Here is a 17097-nt window from a genome sequence, read left to right on the forward strand (position 1 = left end):
CAATCCTATGGTTCATTGTAGCATCATTCACAATAGCCAAGACATGGAAACAACCTGTCTGTCGATGGATGAATGGATAAAGACGATCTGGTACATATACACACAATGGAATTTTATTCAGTCCTGAGAAAGAGGGAAATCCTGCCATTTGCAACAACACAGATGGACTTTGAGGGCATTATGATAAGCGAAATAAGACAGAGAAAGATAGATAGTGTATGATCTCACTTATATGTGGAATCTAAAAAACAGAACTGTTAGAAAAAGAGGGTAGGACTTCCCTGGTGGCGCAGTGGTTAAGAATCCACCTGCCAATGCAGGGGACGCGGGTTCGAGTCCTGGTCCGGGAAGATCCCACATGCCGCGGAGCAACTAAGCCTGTGCGCCACAACTACTGAGCCTGCGTTCTAGAGCCCGCGAGCCACAACTACTGAGCCCACGTGCCACAACTACTGAAGCCTGCGCGCCTAGAGCCTGTGCTCTGCAAGGAGAAGCCCGCGCACCGCAATGAAGAGCAGCCCCTGCTCGCCACAGCTAGAGAAAGCCCGTGCGCAGCAACGAAGACCCAACGCAGCCAAAAATAAATAAATAAATGTATTTTTAAAAAAAGAAAAAGAAAAAGAGGGTAGAATGGTGGTTACCAGGGACTGGGGCGGGGGGTGTGGAATGAGACGTGTTAAGGAGTACAAACTTCCAGTTATAAGATAAATAAGTAGTTCTGGAGCTCTAATGCACAGCATGGTGATTATAGTTAATAATACTTTATTATATACTTTAAAGTTACTAAAAGAGTACATCTTAAATGTTCTCATCACCAAAAAAATGGTAATTATGTGATGTGATGTAGGTGCTAGCTAACGCTATGGTGGTAATCAGTTTGTTAAATATATGTGTATCAAATCATCACATTATATACCTTAAACCTATACAGTGTTATATGCCAATTATAGCTCAATAACACTGGGCGGGGGGAGTTTATACAGTGCTTCAGATGAGCATTGACAGAGGTATGGACTCAGGTGAAGGCAGTGGGAACAGAGAGGAGAGGAAAAGAAAGATCAGAGCGGCTAGGGGGTTAAGTGACATAAATTCATGTAAGGGACGTAAAACAGTACCTAGCCTATGTTAAGTGCCATTGTTACTTTTATACTGAGCTTCAGTACTCTAAAAGCAGAGTGACTTTACTTTTTAATTTTTAGGACCCTTCCCCTCACTATCAGCAGAGAAGAGAGGTGAAAGGAATCCAAACCAGCAGGTCTGAGTGACGAAACAGGGCTTGTCTCTGTATTTTCTGTCAATGCAAAAACACTTTCAAAATATGTAGTGAATAAATAAATGTATGAAGGAACAAACGAGCAAGTAAGTACAAGAACAGCAAGGACCTCTGACTACCAACCTCTGAAAAACCAGGAAACGGTTCCTCAGCTGATCTACAAAACAGCCGGAGAAAGAGCACAAAGGAAGACACGGTTGATCCACACCTGCGTAAGAAGTTGAATCAAGAACTAAAGCTTCCCAAGGAAAACCCACTGTACTAAGAACCAAATTTTTCATCTCCCTGCTATCCCACAACCATTTTTCTTCAACCTGACAACTCTGTAATTAGAACCGAAGCCCTTTTGCTGCTGCTTTACCTTCCAAGTGGATTTTGTCTTTTTGCAGTTGCAGGGGATTTCTGCCAGGACTCCCACCATGTAGGGCAGTAAGGACTCCTGCTTGTTGATACGAAACCAAGGCTGGAAAACTGCCCATTTCCCTGTGCTTCGTCCCCATTCACAGCCCAGCAACCTTCCCCAACTACACTGGTCTCTCTGAGATTAAAAACTCCCGAAGAATGCCAGGTAAGAAAAACATACATCTTGGCCAATTAAGAACTAATCCTCTTTGCTACTAGGTGTACTATTTCCTGTCCAATCTCCCTATGTACTAGAAAAGAGAGTGTTTCTGCTATAACACAATTATATGCATTACTGAAATTTCTCATGTTTCACAAAATTCAATACAAGAGTTTTTGGGAAAAATTAATTTGGCTCATTCCACTCAAAACTTACGGAACTTCAAAACACTATCAAAAATAATAATTAATAATCTAGAGAGTTAATCTGGCCACCTAGGCAGGTGGCTCAGCAGAGCTAGTGGCTAACACAGCAGATATTAAAAATACAGAAAAACAATAGGGAGAAAATACGGCAATGCTTTAATAAGAGTAATATTGGCAGGTGCTGAGGGCACAGGAAGAGGCATAATCTGCCCTGAGCCAAGAGCCATACAAGGCTGACTGCACCTGCCTGGGGAGGGGCCAGGCTGGGTGACGCTTGTGATCACCGTCATCTCTCTCTCTCTCTCAGTCACAGCAGCCGAGCTAAGTACTTTGTCCTGTCCTGCTCAAGTTCAAAATTCTTTCCCACTACCTTCGCTCCCTTTGCCTAGGAAGATTTGTATAAACCGGCATAACTCTGGCCTTGTTCAGACATTTTGCCCTTTGTGAGCAATCATGTACAAGCTAACACGCCTCACAGAACAGAGCACCCGGAATTCCACGCTGTCCTCAGAGCAGCTGGTCTGGGCAGGGAGAGCATCCTTAGGGAGGTCGCCCGCTCACTGCGGGGCGGAGGCAGGTGAAACCAGGGGTGGAGGCCTCGTGAGGCTGGGCATGCCCCATCCCATAACCAGTCCTGTGACCTACGAAAGAAATAATTCCCAGAGAAAGATGTGACCACAGAATCAAACCAACAGAGAAGTGCAAATACTTACATATAATAGGTTGGATAGAGTCCTTCAAAATACCAGCAATGCTTTTTGGCCTCTGTGCACTGGAAAGAGAAGAAAAGCTTTGTCAGTGAAAAGTAGTTTGCATATTGTTGAGAAGATCTCACGAAAAGAAAGAAGGAAGGATGAGTGAATGCAGCTTAAAGTGTGAGAAGCAGGGGTTGGAGGGACGATGAACTAGAGGGAGATCCACCCCCAACATGACTTGTTATTTCTTCAAAATTTTTAAAAGAGAAGAAAACATAGGAAAACATCTATTTCCTTATAATTTTTCTAGCTTTTCATAGCTCTAAATACAAGGGGGTGGGGGAACTTCCCTGGTGGTCCAATGGCTAAGACTCCACACTCCCAATGCAGGGGCCCCGGGTTCGATCCCTGGTCGGGGAACTAGATCCCACATGCCGCAAGTAAGAGTTCGCATGCCGCAACTAAACACCCAGCAGGCTGCAACGAAGATCCCATGTGCCGCAGCTAAGACCCCGCCCAGCCAAATAAATAAATAAATGGGGATGAATAATTCATTAAAAATGCAGATTAAAAACAATCCATTCTTAAAAATGCACATGGTATGATACTTCAAATATCTAAAGAATGACAGAAGTAAATTATTACAAAGATTTCCCCCAGTTTTTGGTTCTGAAAGACATTTCCCAGAGTCTTAACATTTCTAGACCTTTATATTTCAGAATACAGCTGACCCTCGAACAACGCGGAGGTTCGGGGCACCCACTGTCCACACAGTTGAAAATTCACGTAGAACTTTGGTCAGCCCTCCATCCCCACAGATCGTGTAGTGCTGTCGTATTTACCACGGAAAACAATTCAGGTATAAGTGGATCCATGCAGTTCAAACCTACGTTGTTCAAGGGTCCACTGTCTTCCAAAAGCCATATTCAAGTCGTTGATTCCCCAGTGGGCACCTATGTCTGCCAGACTCTGTGAGGCAGAACTGACGTGACGCATCCGCGGGGGCCCTGCCCTTGTTCATTCCCAGGGAGGAGAAGGACGGAAGAGGGGGACAAGGAGGGACTTCCCTGTGCTTTCCAAGGAAGTTGATGCTGAACTTTCTGGAGGGGAGGGCAGGGCAGAGCAGGTGCGATGCCACCCTGGAGGCTCCAGTATCTCAAACACCTGACAAGTTAGAGGAAGCCAGTGGCACCAACTCCAAGCGAGAGCTCCAAGCAGAAACGCTCTGACCTAGCTGAGCAAGGCTCTTCCAAAACTACTCACTCATGCCATCACTTTAAAAATACACAACTTCCTACCTCCATGATCCACATTCATCGGCCCCTACCAGCAGGAAAAGGCACAGTGAAAACAAACTTTCTTTGGGCGAGGCAGGGACGAACTGTCTTGTCCAGCTCCTACCCCCGCAGGTGTATGGTGATGCCCTCCTGCCTCAGTCTGCCTGACAGCTGTAGAAGTTCAGACACAGACCCCAAACCTACTGCAGAATGCCAAGGGAGAGATGAGTTCAAATGTTATGTGTTGGACTTCCCTGGTGGCGCGGGGGTTAAGAATCCGCCTGCCAATGCAAGGGAGATGGGTTCGAGCCCATCGAGCCCAATGCAAGGGAGATGGGTTCGAGTCCGGGAAGATCCCACATGCCGCGGAGCAACTAAGCCCGTGCGCCACAACTACTGAGCCTGCGCTCTAGAGCCCGCAAGCCACAACTACTGAAGCCCGCACGCCTAGAGTCCGTGCTCGGCAACAAGAGAAGCCACGACAATGAGAAGCCCGCGCACCACAACAAAGAGTAGACCCTGCTCGCGGCAACTAGAGAAAGTCCACGTGCAGCAACAAAGACCCAACACAGCCAAATAAATTAATTAATTAAAAAAAAAAGTTATGTGTTATGCTGGCTAAATTAGATGAGTTATGAAAAGAGCATGAAACATGGGATTTTTAAAAAAATATATGCTTTAAGACACTCAGAAGCACATTCAGGCAGCCTGAAGTGACCCAGTTTTATTAATGGAAAATGGGTTTAATTTAGACTAGGTTAGCTCTTGTCCAGTTCAAGAAATGAAGTTCAGACAGCTGAAGAAATCAATTTATTTTGGCAAGGAAGAGCAATTTCAGGTGTCTGCCCTAAATTGCAACTCATTTCACTAGAGTCTTCTACGATAAACTGAGAAACTGGGTCTTATTTCCAGGTGGCATTTCCAACGTCTCTTCTTCATTCTCCATCACCACTAGAGACAGACACACTTTCTTGGAATCTGACACTCAAGTTCCACACACAGTCAAGAAACGGTGACCCTGATGCCAGTCCCAAAGCTCAGGACACCAGAGCCCAAGTCCAACACCCCTCCCTTCCTGCTGCCCTGGCCACCCCAAAAGGCATCTCAATGGAGACTCGGGGCAACGGGTCCAGATTTTTTTTTAAATCCACTCTCCCCGGCCCAAAGAGATGCCCTAAGTGCCATCACAGAGCTCCTACACAGGCCACCACTTTGCCAGGAGTAACCACGTGGAGGGAGCTGGGATTAACACTCACACGGAACTTAGAAGAACACCCTCTCCTCCTGGTGGTCCTCCTGGGCCCTCAGATGCCAAGGTCACTAGTTCCACCCACTCTCGCTCAGACCTCCCACAATCTCTTCCCAGCGTTTGCTGGGGTATCCAGTAACTCCACTGGTGTTTGTTGGTTACTCTTGCTCAGTTCTTTGCTGATAAACTTTCACCATCTTTCACTAAGCCACTCAAATAAGACCAATTTTTAAAGTATTAACCCCGTTTGTTCCTTTATTAAAGATTCTCTTAACAAAATGTTGCGGCCATATGTCCTGAGACAGAAGAGAAAAATCCCTTTTAAACTGAGTTGCCTAGAAGTTAAGTTCTTGAAATTTGCTAATATCCAGGCAACTTCTTCACTACTTTTGGACGCTGGACTTTTACAACAGCTTTCCTGTAAGGAATGTCGATACTGTAGCAACACATGTATCTGGTACCTCATAAAAGTTAACACATTATTATATCATTTTACAGCTGGATTATAGGAAGAACACAAGTCACATTTCACTAATCAACCGAAAAACACTGAATGAGGACTGGGGAGTTCTGATCCTTTCCATCGCTGAGCCTTTCCTCCAGTAAACGCTGGTTAACTGCACACCGGGGTGAAAGTCGGTTTGCACAGCATCCGAGAGGCCTCGTGTTAAAAATGGAGATTAGGTTCCACAGGTAGGAAGTGCAGAGGGAGATTCCTGCTGGAAGCCACCCAGGATGGAGAGCCGGTTCCTGCCAAGTGAAAATCCACCAGCAGAGCCACAGTTACTAGCCTACTGATTCCAATTTCCAAATCAGCATAAACACCAGGATTCAGGGCAGAGCCAGACAGCTGGAACTTTGCAGATGTGGTCAAAATGGGAGTTTGTAAAGGATGAGTGAGGGGGGGCTTTCCAGAATACTCCCCAACAATGCTGGGCTGTCAGAGGCAACCCCACAGGCAGGCAGATGGCAGCATGGGGAAAAGCAGACAGAGGCACTGTGCCAGCTTCCACGGCACAGGGGCCAGGATGAATCCACCCCACAGAGGAAGGATGGATTAAAGCCTAGAAAACTGGGTTCCAATCCTGACTGCCCCTCACCAGCCTGTCGCCAGTTAGTCTGGATCTCAGCTTCCTTACTTCTAAAACAGGACAGACTGGGGCTTTGTGTCCACCTAGAGGGGTGGGATAGGGAGCGTGGGAAGGAGACGCAAGAGGGAGGAGATACGGGGATATATGTTTATGTATAGCTGATTCACTTTGTTATACAGCAGAAACTAACACACCATTGTAAAGCAATTATACTCCAATAAAGATGTTATAAAAAAATAAAAAATAAATATAACAGGACAGACTCTCCTCCCTGCTGAATGTATAAGATGGCTTTATGAAGTAACTGAGACTGAATATATCTAAACGCCTGGCCAGACTGGGGTATACAGCTCACTAAATCCCACAGCCACTTAGCAACTCTATCCCGAAATGCGCACCCTGAAGCCAGCTTTCTCAATTCTCCAGAACAAATGACTTCCAAGGCTCATTTTTCCCGTGATCGTCTATCATTTAAGCAGAAGCCATGCTTCCGAACCTCTTGAGAGCAAAGATTCTAAATATGTAATACCTTACATTTTGGAAAACTCTGTGGTATGCAGTTTTCCAAAATCTCCCTAAAAACAATAAGCCCCTCTCCAAAAAGACTTTGAAAAGTAAATACGGGGGAAAAAAAAAATCAATTTCAGGGTTTTATGTCTACCCCTAAAAGTAGCTCTACGCATTCTGCAAAGATACTACCGCGATGTCTCAAAAACTGACCATCTACTGAAACAGAAAACACACTTGGTAGGAGAGGTCAGGTCGGCTACTTTGTTTCACGGATTGGGCGCCCACAATAGCCAGGATGCTCTACCAGGTTCCGGGCAAACGGGAGGCCTTCAAAGAGCTCATGATGTGTCTAGTGGAAGCACTAATAGTACAACTATCTCCTTCCTGAAGAGAGTGTAAAGACTAGCAACATACAATTTATAAACTACTAACAAAGCAGAATCTGTGGAACTGTGAGAGAACATCTACTGTCAGAAGCAATCCAAGTGAGGGAACCTAAGCTTTAAACTGGAAAGGCTTGTAAGACATCTGTACTCAGGAAAGAATCCCGGTGGTCTGTTATTGAAGGACTAGGATATCTGTAAATGTAGTTAAGCCCTCCTAAATATAGTTATCCATAGTTAGCCAAGATCTAAATAAGCCCCAAAGAACAAATCCTTGCTAATCCCAAATAATCATCCTCATATTGACATAAATTATTCTACATCTATCTCTACTGCCTATAGGAAGAACCAGGGTGCCACTGTTTAATAAAATAGTATATCCTTTTTCTATGCCAAGTTCAAAGAATAGCTGTACCACAATTCTGACCGACTCTGAGAGAAGTGAATCCGCCTGTGACTTTGGGACACGTGGTAGTCAAGAGCAAAGTCGAAGGGATTCAAAGCACTGAGGATTTTATCTAAATCCTACCCCTCCTCCTTCTGTTCAGTGGTGGTTTAGGTGGGATCTTTAAATGAATAGCAAACTGGCAAACGAGGGTTTCACTAACAGAACTAATCCCACCCACACCTGGAAAGTAAGGATCCTTATTTTACTTCTTGTGGTAATAACTTTAGCCAGTCTGTCCGTGGGCCAATAAGCCTACAGTTTGCTGTGAAATGGTGGGAAGGCCCCAGGAGAAATCAGCCCGACGACTCTCTCCGTGCTGTGCTGGGACAAGTGCTGCTTTCACATTCGTCAAAAGCTGAACTCAGATGCGCCTTGAGATCCGGCTGCGTTCAGTTCAGCCCAGTTGGCATGGGCTCCACACTCTGCAGTCTGAAAGAGGGAGCCTCCCAGACGCTGGCGGGTTTTGTGCTCAGGACCAGGGACAGAGGCACGAGGCATGGAGAGGCCTTGAAGTCTGATCAAGAATTTATGGAGGGCTTCCCTGGTGGCGCAGTGGTTGAGAATCTGCCTGCTAATGCAGGGGACACGGGTTCGAGCCCTGGTCCGGGAAGATCCCACATGCCGCGGAGCAACTGGGCCCGTGAGCCACAACTACCGAGCCTGTGCGTCTGGAGCCTGTGCTCCTCAACAAGAGAGGCCGCGATAGTGAGAGGCCCGCGCACCGCGATGAAGAGTGGCCCCCGCTCTCCGCAACTAGAGAAGGCCCTCGCACAGAAACAAAGACCCAACACAGCCATAAATTAATTAATTAATTAATTAATTAATTTTTTAAAAAACCAATAACGAGTAATAAAACCATGCAAAAAAAATAAAGAATTTATGGAGGGAGCGACAGTTAATTATCTCAAGGTCTCTGAATTTCAAATAATAAATAGGAATGATCATGCTTTAAATTCCTGTATTGGAATTTTAATCAATTCCCTAAGTGTTTATTACTTAATCCTTGGGCTTCTGGACATTCATTTTTTTCAGGAACACATTTCCAAGGAACCTTGGTTTTTTTGTGTTTGTTTTTGTTGTGTTGTTGTTGTTGTTTTTAGAAATAAGAGTACGAGGTTGCTCATAAACATCGTTTATTAAAGGGAAAAAAGCAGAGAAACTCAAGAAAACAGAAATAAAAAATCTTCCAGTGTCTTACAGAAGAAACCACATCAGGAATTCATATGTGGCCAGCAAATAACCAACAGAGATGTAGCACTATCTACTAATATCCTGAAGATTCTAGGGTCATGGAGACTATAAGACATAAGTAGTCCCAGCTGCATATCCCTGGGAAAATTCTGTGAACTCTCATAACTTACTCTAAATAAAGTCTCTTTGCTTTATCTGCTTTGGTTTTTCATAAAAGAATGGTAGGAGAGCAGATTTCCTCAAGTTCAATTAGATCCCCAAATATTAAAAGGAAAATAGAGGAAAGTATTCAAATACAATAAGATTAATGCCCTTAAACAATAAAGAGCTTATATAATTCAATAAGAAAGGATAAAAATCCCAATAGGAAAAAAATAAGAGTAATAGAAATGAGAATTCTCCAAAGAAGAAACACAAAAGGTCAATAAACCTATTTCAAAAGATGTCGTTCATCAGTAATCAAATAAATGTAAATTATAATAGTATGGATTTATATATCAAATTATTTAATGAAAAAGAAAAAGACCTAGTATCTACAGTTGATGAGGGCATGAAGGAAAATACATATCACGTAATGCTGTTGGGAGTATAAATGTAATGTCTCAGGAGGACAATTTTTCAATGTATGTCAAAAAACCTTTGAAATGTACATAACTTAAACAGGGTTATTAACATTTATCCCAAGGAAATAATATTAACAATTGTGAAAAAATGTTATTAATAAAAATTGGAAATAACCAAAAATTTCAGAATATGAGTTTGGCTAACAATATTATAACACTTCCAAAAGACATTGTAGAGAAGCATACAATAGCATGGGAATATTTTGCTAAGAAAAATAAAGTCAGTAAAATAGTATATCTAAGATAGTATATTTTTGTTATAAATCATAGGAGAGAGAAAATAATATGAAAAGATATATTCCAAAATACTGATGATAAATGTCACTTTAAAAAGCAGATCAGGGCTTCCCTGGTGGCGCAGTGGTTGAGAATCTGCCTGCCAATGCAGGGGACACGGGTTCGAGCCCTGGTCTGGGATGATCCCACATGCCACGGAGCGACTAGGCCCGTGAGCCACAACTACCGAGCCTGTGCGTCTGGAGCCTGTGCTCCGCAACAAGAGAGGCCGCAACAGTGAGAGGCCCGCGCACCGCGATGAAGAGTGGCCCCCGCTTGCCACAACTAGAGAAAGCCCTCGCACAGAAACGAAGACCCAACACAGCCATAAATAAATAAATTAATTAATTAAAAAAAAAAAAGGCAGATCATTTGAGGTCCAATAAAGAATACGAGAATGGATATAAAGAGATATTGAAATTAAGGAAATATAATTGGTTGACAAAAGTGAACATTATCCAAGTAGGAATTAAATAAGAAGTAACAGATAAACAAAGTTTGTGAAAAAGAATATACAAGGCTAGAGGGGGTTACTGAAACAAATACTCATGTAGTCAGTAATTAAAACCATATTTATAAAAATTTTAACATGGAAAATGCTCATTTTATGCAGTCAGTCTTAAACACGTTACATATCCTTGATTTTAACAATATAAAAATAAATATTAATGTATATTCATAGGAAAAAGAATGGGACTATATATAAGCTTAACTTTATAGTGTTTCTTTTGGACAGTGTGATTTCTTTGGGGTTACTTCACAAATATCTCTCTGTTGAGTCTTAAGTTCCTCTAACAATAATCAGAAGCTGTTGTGGTAACAGCGGGCACATAACCCTAAATTAGTGCAAAAGACAGGATTCCCTGAAGCACTCAAAACAGGCATGCAGGAGCTCCTGTTCACCTGAACACAAGAGTTCTGAAAACCACGTAATTTTTTTAACATAATTAAAAATAGAAAGCGCAATTTATGAGACTGTCACGTCATCCAAGTTCTAGCTCAACATGAGGTTTAATTTATATACCACCGTGTTGGAAAACCCACACTCCTGTGCTTCTCTCACACACGATGACCACACTCACAACACGTCTGACGCCCGATGTGCGTGGGCTTCCCCCTCACCAAGCAATGCTCCGACACCAGCCGGCGGTCCTACAATTCAACTCCATCTGACACTACCTGGAGACAGCGTCAGAGCCCACAGGTTAAGGGCTCAGTCCCCCAAGACTGCCCTACTCCCCTCGCCTCTCAGACGCCAATCGCAAGTCCAGGTTGTCTCCTGTGCTTCTGACCAACCAGCTATAGATTGGAGGTTCCCACGACCCCCTCCTTGGGTTCCGTTAGTTTGCTAGAGCAGCTCACAGAACTCAGGGAAACATTTTACTCACTAGATCACTGGTGTATTTAAAGGGATATAACTCAGGAGCAGCCAGACGGAAGCAACGCATAGGGCAAGGTATGGGGGAAGGGAAGGGCACAGTTTCCATGTTCTCTGTGCACCGCTCTTCCCGAATCTCCACGTGCTCACCCTGGAAGCCTGTGAACCCCATCCTTTTGGGTTTTTATGGAGGCTTCACTACACAGGCATGATGAAATCATTGGCCATTGGTAAACAGATTCAATCTCCCGCTCTTGTCCCTTCCCCTGGAGATCTGGGGGTGGACTGAAAGTTCCAATACCCTAATTACATGCCTGGTTCTCCTGGAAGCAGCCCCCATCCTTAGACTACCTACGGGCTTTCCAAAAGTCACTCCCTTAACCTAACAGACACATTTACAGGGATATATATTTCTCGCTATAAGTCACAAAATCACAGCCATAAAAGTCACTCATTTTCTTTCTTTTGTTTTTTTTGGGGGGGCCTGAGCTGCACAGCTTGTGGGATCTTAGTTCCCTGACCAGGGATTGAACCCAGGCCCTCGGCAGTGAAAGCATGGAGTCCTAACCACTGGACCGCCAGGGAATTCCTAAAAGCCACCCATTTTCAATGCACAGTTTGCTGAGTTTTAGAAGTTTACGCAGCTGTGCATTCAACACCACAATCAAGTTTTAGAACATTTCCATCCCCCGCAAAAGTTATCTCATTTCCTTCTGCAGTCAAGCCCAGCTCCCACTGCAGCCCAGGCAACACTAACCAATTCTCTATCTCTATAGCTCTGCCTTTTCTACAAGGTTCAAGTAAATAAGAATCACACAACTGATAGTCTTTTATGTCTGCATATGTCCATCAATGTTGCATTTATCAGCAGTTCACTCCTTTTCAGTGCTAAATAGTATTCTATTGAATGGATACACCACAATTTGTTTATCCATTCATTTGGGTTGTTTCCTCGTTTTGGCTACTATGAATAAGGCTGCTACGAACATTTACATGCAGGTCTTTGTGTGGACATGTGTCTTCATTTCTTGGGTAGATACCTAGGAGTGGAATTGTTGGGTCATGTGGCAACTCTACATTTAACTTTTTGAGGAACCTCCTGTTTTCCAAGCAGCCGCACTATTTTACATTCCCACCAGCAATGTATGAGTTTCCAGTTTCTCCACATTTATCATCCGGTATTGTACTGGTATCCCACTGTGGTTTTAACTGGCATTTCCCTAATAATGAGGTAGAGCATCTTTTCACACCAGCTCAATTGTAAGGTAAAAATAGCAGCCGCCATTTATGGAGAACCTATTATCCTCCAGGGGCTTTTCATATGAAATCTCATTCAACAGCGTAACAACCCTGGGAATTAAGTAGCTTATGTACTTACAGATGAGTAAACTAAGTATCGGAGAGGTGAATTAACTTGGCCAAGGTAACACAAGAAGCAAGCAGAAAGCTGGGTTTGAATGGGGTCAGTCGGTTTCTAACGTCTGTGCACTTTCTCTGGCAGCGTAGAGACGCTGCCGTTTCCTGTGCCACACTAACCATAATCTCATCCTCTGGGATGTCGGACACACCTCTCACACAGAGTCACAATGAGATTTATTTTAGGCATCATTTCACTGTCCAGAAGAAAACTAAAATGACAATTGAAACCACATGGAAGAGCCCACCTCCATCTCCTTTTACGGGTTATTAGGGATTATACTTCAGCTATCTCAACTACCACTTGCTGCATCTCTGAGAGCAAAATCAAAACAAAGGTGCTCAGAATGGCTGACCTGCCATGAACAACCACAAACCAAGGGGGCCCAAAGCCCGTCTTAGAGGCAAACCACAAAACCACCCCTCGTGCCCTTAGAAGAGAGGTCTTAGCTACTATAAATACTCAGAGGTGCAACTTTGGGGCACAAAACAACATGAAATGAATGCATGGGCTGCAGCCAAAAGGGTTTATGTGACACATTTTCCAAATGCCCCAAAACATAATTCATTCAGAAACTGACGACTAGGAGATTTAATTAGAATGATCTGAAAGCAGTGATAACAGATGGAAACAGCAGTGCTACTGTTATTTGCTGGCAACAAACGAATATAATCAACCTTGGTTATGGGCTCAATTCCAACAAAAGCACTAAAGAAAGACCAGACTCTCCCTAAGGGCCTAATCCAGGAAAGGCACCCCTTTCAATGGCACTGCCCAGAGCTCAAGAGCTGCAAGGCCAACAGAGCAGCTCTGCAACCGCGGGGCCGGGGGGCAGGGGACACGCTGCTTTAATGACCTCATGGGCAGTGAGTGAGAATGTGAGAAAGGTCTGCTGTTTCCAACCACATCACACAGTCCCCCCAAATGGGATAACAGATATATACTGGGCCTAAGTCCTTACCAGCAGACCCAAAACTTAACCACCAGACAGAGGAGAAAATAGCAACTTCTCAACTTGTGTGGAGAGGAATGCCTAGAAAGATTAGTAACCGCAGCAGCTTTGAGAGCAAAAACGCCAAAAAGAGTAGATAAGGATTCCCTAACTTAGGTTGTGTACCGCCCTCCCTATTCGATTTATATTTTGGAAGGAACGTGTGTCGGATTGTGTGATGACAGACTGGTTTCTAGAAGTCTGCCTTCTAACTGTAAGGAGGACAAGAGAGTGAAAAGAGCTGAGATTTGACGCGGCTCCCCACGGTCAGAGGCGATGTGACCCACCCCTCACCCTGGGGCAGGAACCTGCGGCCCTTTGCTTGTGCCCCCAAGTCCCGTCCTGTGCCCTGTTCTTCCTGCGGCTTCGACTTACCAGGCGCATCCCCATGCCGACCCCACGGCAGCTGCCACTCCTCCTTCAGGTCTCAACTTGAACGTGAAGTTCCTCCTAGATCTCAATCTACCCGGGAAGACTCTGCTGAACTGACCGCCCCGGTGCCGTCTGAGCCCCATGCGGGCAGCTCCTGGGCTCTCCTCTCTCCAGGAAATGCACAACGAGCTCAGTGCTTGGCGTTACCCGCTGTCACCACCCAAACACGAGGGCAGGGACACGTCGGCATGACCTCACACTTGGCCCTTGCAGGCATACGGTGCATAACATATGAGTTTAAAAAGTGAAAGGAAATATGCCCTGAAACAGTCCAGGGCACGTAGTCTGAACGACCTGCTTGCCCACATCTGACAGCGGCTGCACTCAACTGATCTCATGGGGACATCACCCTCTTGATGCTCTGTTTTGGGTGCCGCCTCACCTTTTCTCCTACTGAGGGAGTGGGCTGGGGTGGGCTGGGGGAAAACACCCACAGGGAGAAGGACAGCAGAACTCAGGTCAAAAAGGAAAGCAATTCTTTTAAGTATCGTAGACAGCCATGGCTTTCCGCCCAATGCAGCATATTTCTGGAAGAATGTCAGCAAACTTTTTATAGCTCTGTCTCCTAGCTCTGTCAGCTATCAGTTCTAATAGCTGTCACTGTGTCCTGCTTTTTAAAATCTGTGACGGAGATTGTTTTGTATGGCTTTTTTTTTTTTTTTCCTTAAGGGAACGGGGGATGGAGAGAGAAGAGGAAGACCATCTGGTGGTAAAAAAGCAAATGCAAGCAGATGACAAATTCCACTGGTGGACTCAGCTTCAATTCTCATGCAGTTTTCTCCTCTGCAGTCCTGGCAAGGACAAGGTCCTGCAAGGGTCGCCTGCAGCACGTGCCGATTCTACCCCCGGGGCGGGCAGCTGTTTGGGAGGCTGGGGCTGCCCACAGCCTCACGCTGCATCTCTGCCTCCAGCTGTCATTCAGAGCCCGATGTTCAGGATTGCCCCCAACTGGCTTTCTGCTTCTGAGTTTGCTCTGCAGTTTCCCCAAGTCTGCCCTCAAGTCCCCCACGTCTCTCCAGTGCGGCCCTCTTGCGGGCGTCCTGAGCACAACACAGGCCAGAATACAACGCTGTGCAGGGTTCTCTCCTGAGCCGGGGACCTTTCTCCACCTGCCGCCTGGCACCCTGACCCCGTGCCTGCTGGGACCTCACGCTAGCAGCCTAGCAGAGAGTCTCCACCGCCTCTGGCCCCTCGGGCTCCTAGCTGGGAACAGCAGCACCGCCCAAGACAGCACTCCAGCCCGCCAGGGCCAGCTCCTCCCCACCCACCTGGTCAGCGAGCCTGGTCTGGGGCCGGGAGATCAAGAGCGAGCGTGTGTGAGCTTGCCCGTGGTACAGGAGGGGATGAGGAAGACGAGGAGAGGCAGGTGGAGACCAGCGGGGACAGGAGAGCGGGGCCCCAGGCTGGGCAGGCCCGGGGCCGCTCCTGCATCCTCAACAGCCCACATGACCTCCTGCACCCCGGGAGGCCAGGCTCGGGGCGCTGCTGGCACCTGCCTCCCTCCCTTCTCACGAGACTTTACAAGGCTCAGGTGGCTACCCAGGGCTCCGCAGAGGACAACCCAGAGGGAAGGAGAGCAAGCACACCAACTCCCTGCTTGCGGTTCCCTGGTGAACCCCATTCACTGCACGTTTCTTTCTTTTCCTTTTTCCTGGAGGTCACAAAACCCTTCCTTCTGAATATAATTTGATCCCGGACAGGGCTGCATATATATCCTAGACAGAACAAGCAAAAGTGGTGGGGCTCAGAGAGCCTGGCCTGTACCGGTTTCCCCAGAAACCCTGAAAATGCCTCACTGACAGATTAAACTCCAGACAAGCAGGCAAGGTCCTGGCCATGGCCCCCAGCCCGCTAGACCTCCAATCTCTGCCACTCCACAGCCACCTTCCATCCCCTGCCATCCACCTGCCTCTAGATGGCAAGCTTCTGAGGGCAAGTCTAGATCTTCTTTATCTCCACCTGCAATGCTCTCCCCTGCAGTTCCCAAGGTTTGGGGCCAGGCTCAGTGTCGCGTGGATGAAAATTTCCTGAACTTTCAGAAAAGGAGATGTTAGTTTTCTCTTTGGGTCTCTAAATTTTACTAAAATCATTAGCACAAAAATTTCATTTGCATTATCTTATCTGGTCCTAAAAGTGCTGTATGAATGGGCAGGCTGCTGAGGCTGGAGGCGTGCTTAGCGTGGGGTGGGCCGTCCCATGCTGTGATGGGGGGGACTGTCCCTCTTACATCAGGGAGCGCGTGGCGCCCACCCGGCAGCCGGCACGAGGCTGTCTCCAAGTGCCTGTGTGCTTTCCGTGTGAGGCCCACTCTTTCACACCCCTGCGCACCCACTGCTGGGATGCTCCCCTCCCGCAGACCAGGCGCCTCGGGAGTTTAGGGGTCCTGTCACATCCGCCCTGTGACCGCCAGCGTCTGGCCCAGCGCAGGGGTTCAGGAAACGCTTCTGTGGAAATGCTCACGTATCCTCCTCCTCCTCCTCTGCCTGCTCAGAAGTTTTAATTTGATTTGACTAAACACACCGCAGTTTGGACCCCGGCCCTGCTCACTTCCCAGTTAACACCGAGGCAACGACCCTCAGCGCAGCGAGGACAGACAACTTGAAAGCCCAACGTGCCGTGAGGGCTGCTGAGGGAACAAAGAGGGACGAGATCCCGGCGCGTCTCCTAAAGAAGGGCGAGAGTGATGGGAAAGCACGTGACATGGGCAGGACTGAAGAGTAAGACTGACGTGAAAACAAAACACCGTTAGTGGAGGACACTGGCCGGGGTGCTGGGGAGAGTGACGCCAGGGCAGCAGTTCTGACGACTGTCGGGCAGGGCGTCAGCAGCAGGAAAGGCACGCTTCCCCCCCAACCCCATCCCGGGTCAAGGCAGGCACACCGCGCTGCTCCCCGCAAGACGGGAAATGCACTCGAACTCCCCAGAACTCGCGCAGAAAGTGAACAGAATAGAATTCGTACAGTGTGAAATCCACAGCTCTTGCAGCAGAACTGGGGACGGAGGCAGGAGAACTGGGGGCAGAACTGGATTTCAAGTTGTGTCTAAGAAGTGTGGAGGGTTTAATAGAAACTCCAAGTAGTCAGAAACTTGTGGAG

General features: G+C 46.4%; 1 protein-coding gene across 7 annotated transcripts in view; it reads right to left on the minus strand.

The window, feature by feature from the left end:
• Positions 1 to 17097, minus strand: part of VOPP1 (VOPP1 WW domain binding protein) — a 144309-nt gene that overhangs the window by 51813 nt on the left and 75399 nt on the right. For 6 of the 7 annotated variants that reach the window (XM_082471609.1, XM_082471613.1, XM_082471611.1 and 3 more), the window contains exon 2: positions 2755 to 2813. The exons of the other annotated variant lie outside the window; for it this stretch is intronic. In XM_082471609.1, coding sequence (XP_082327735.1) covers positions 2755 to 2813 — 59 coding nt within the window. The remainder of the gene's footprint in view (positions 1 to 2754; positions 2814 to 17097) is intronic. 7 annotated transcript variants of the gene reach the window in all.

Source organism: Balaenoptera physalus (genome assembly GCF_965194825.1).
Source record: "Balaenoptera physalus genome assembly, chromosome: 8".
NCBI classification, from domain to species: Eukaryota; Metazoa; Chordata; class Mammalia; order Artiodactyla; family Balaenopteridae; genus Balaenoptera; species Balaenoptera physalus.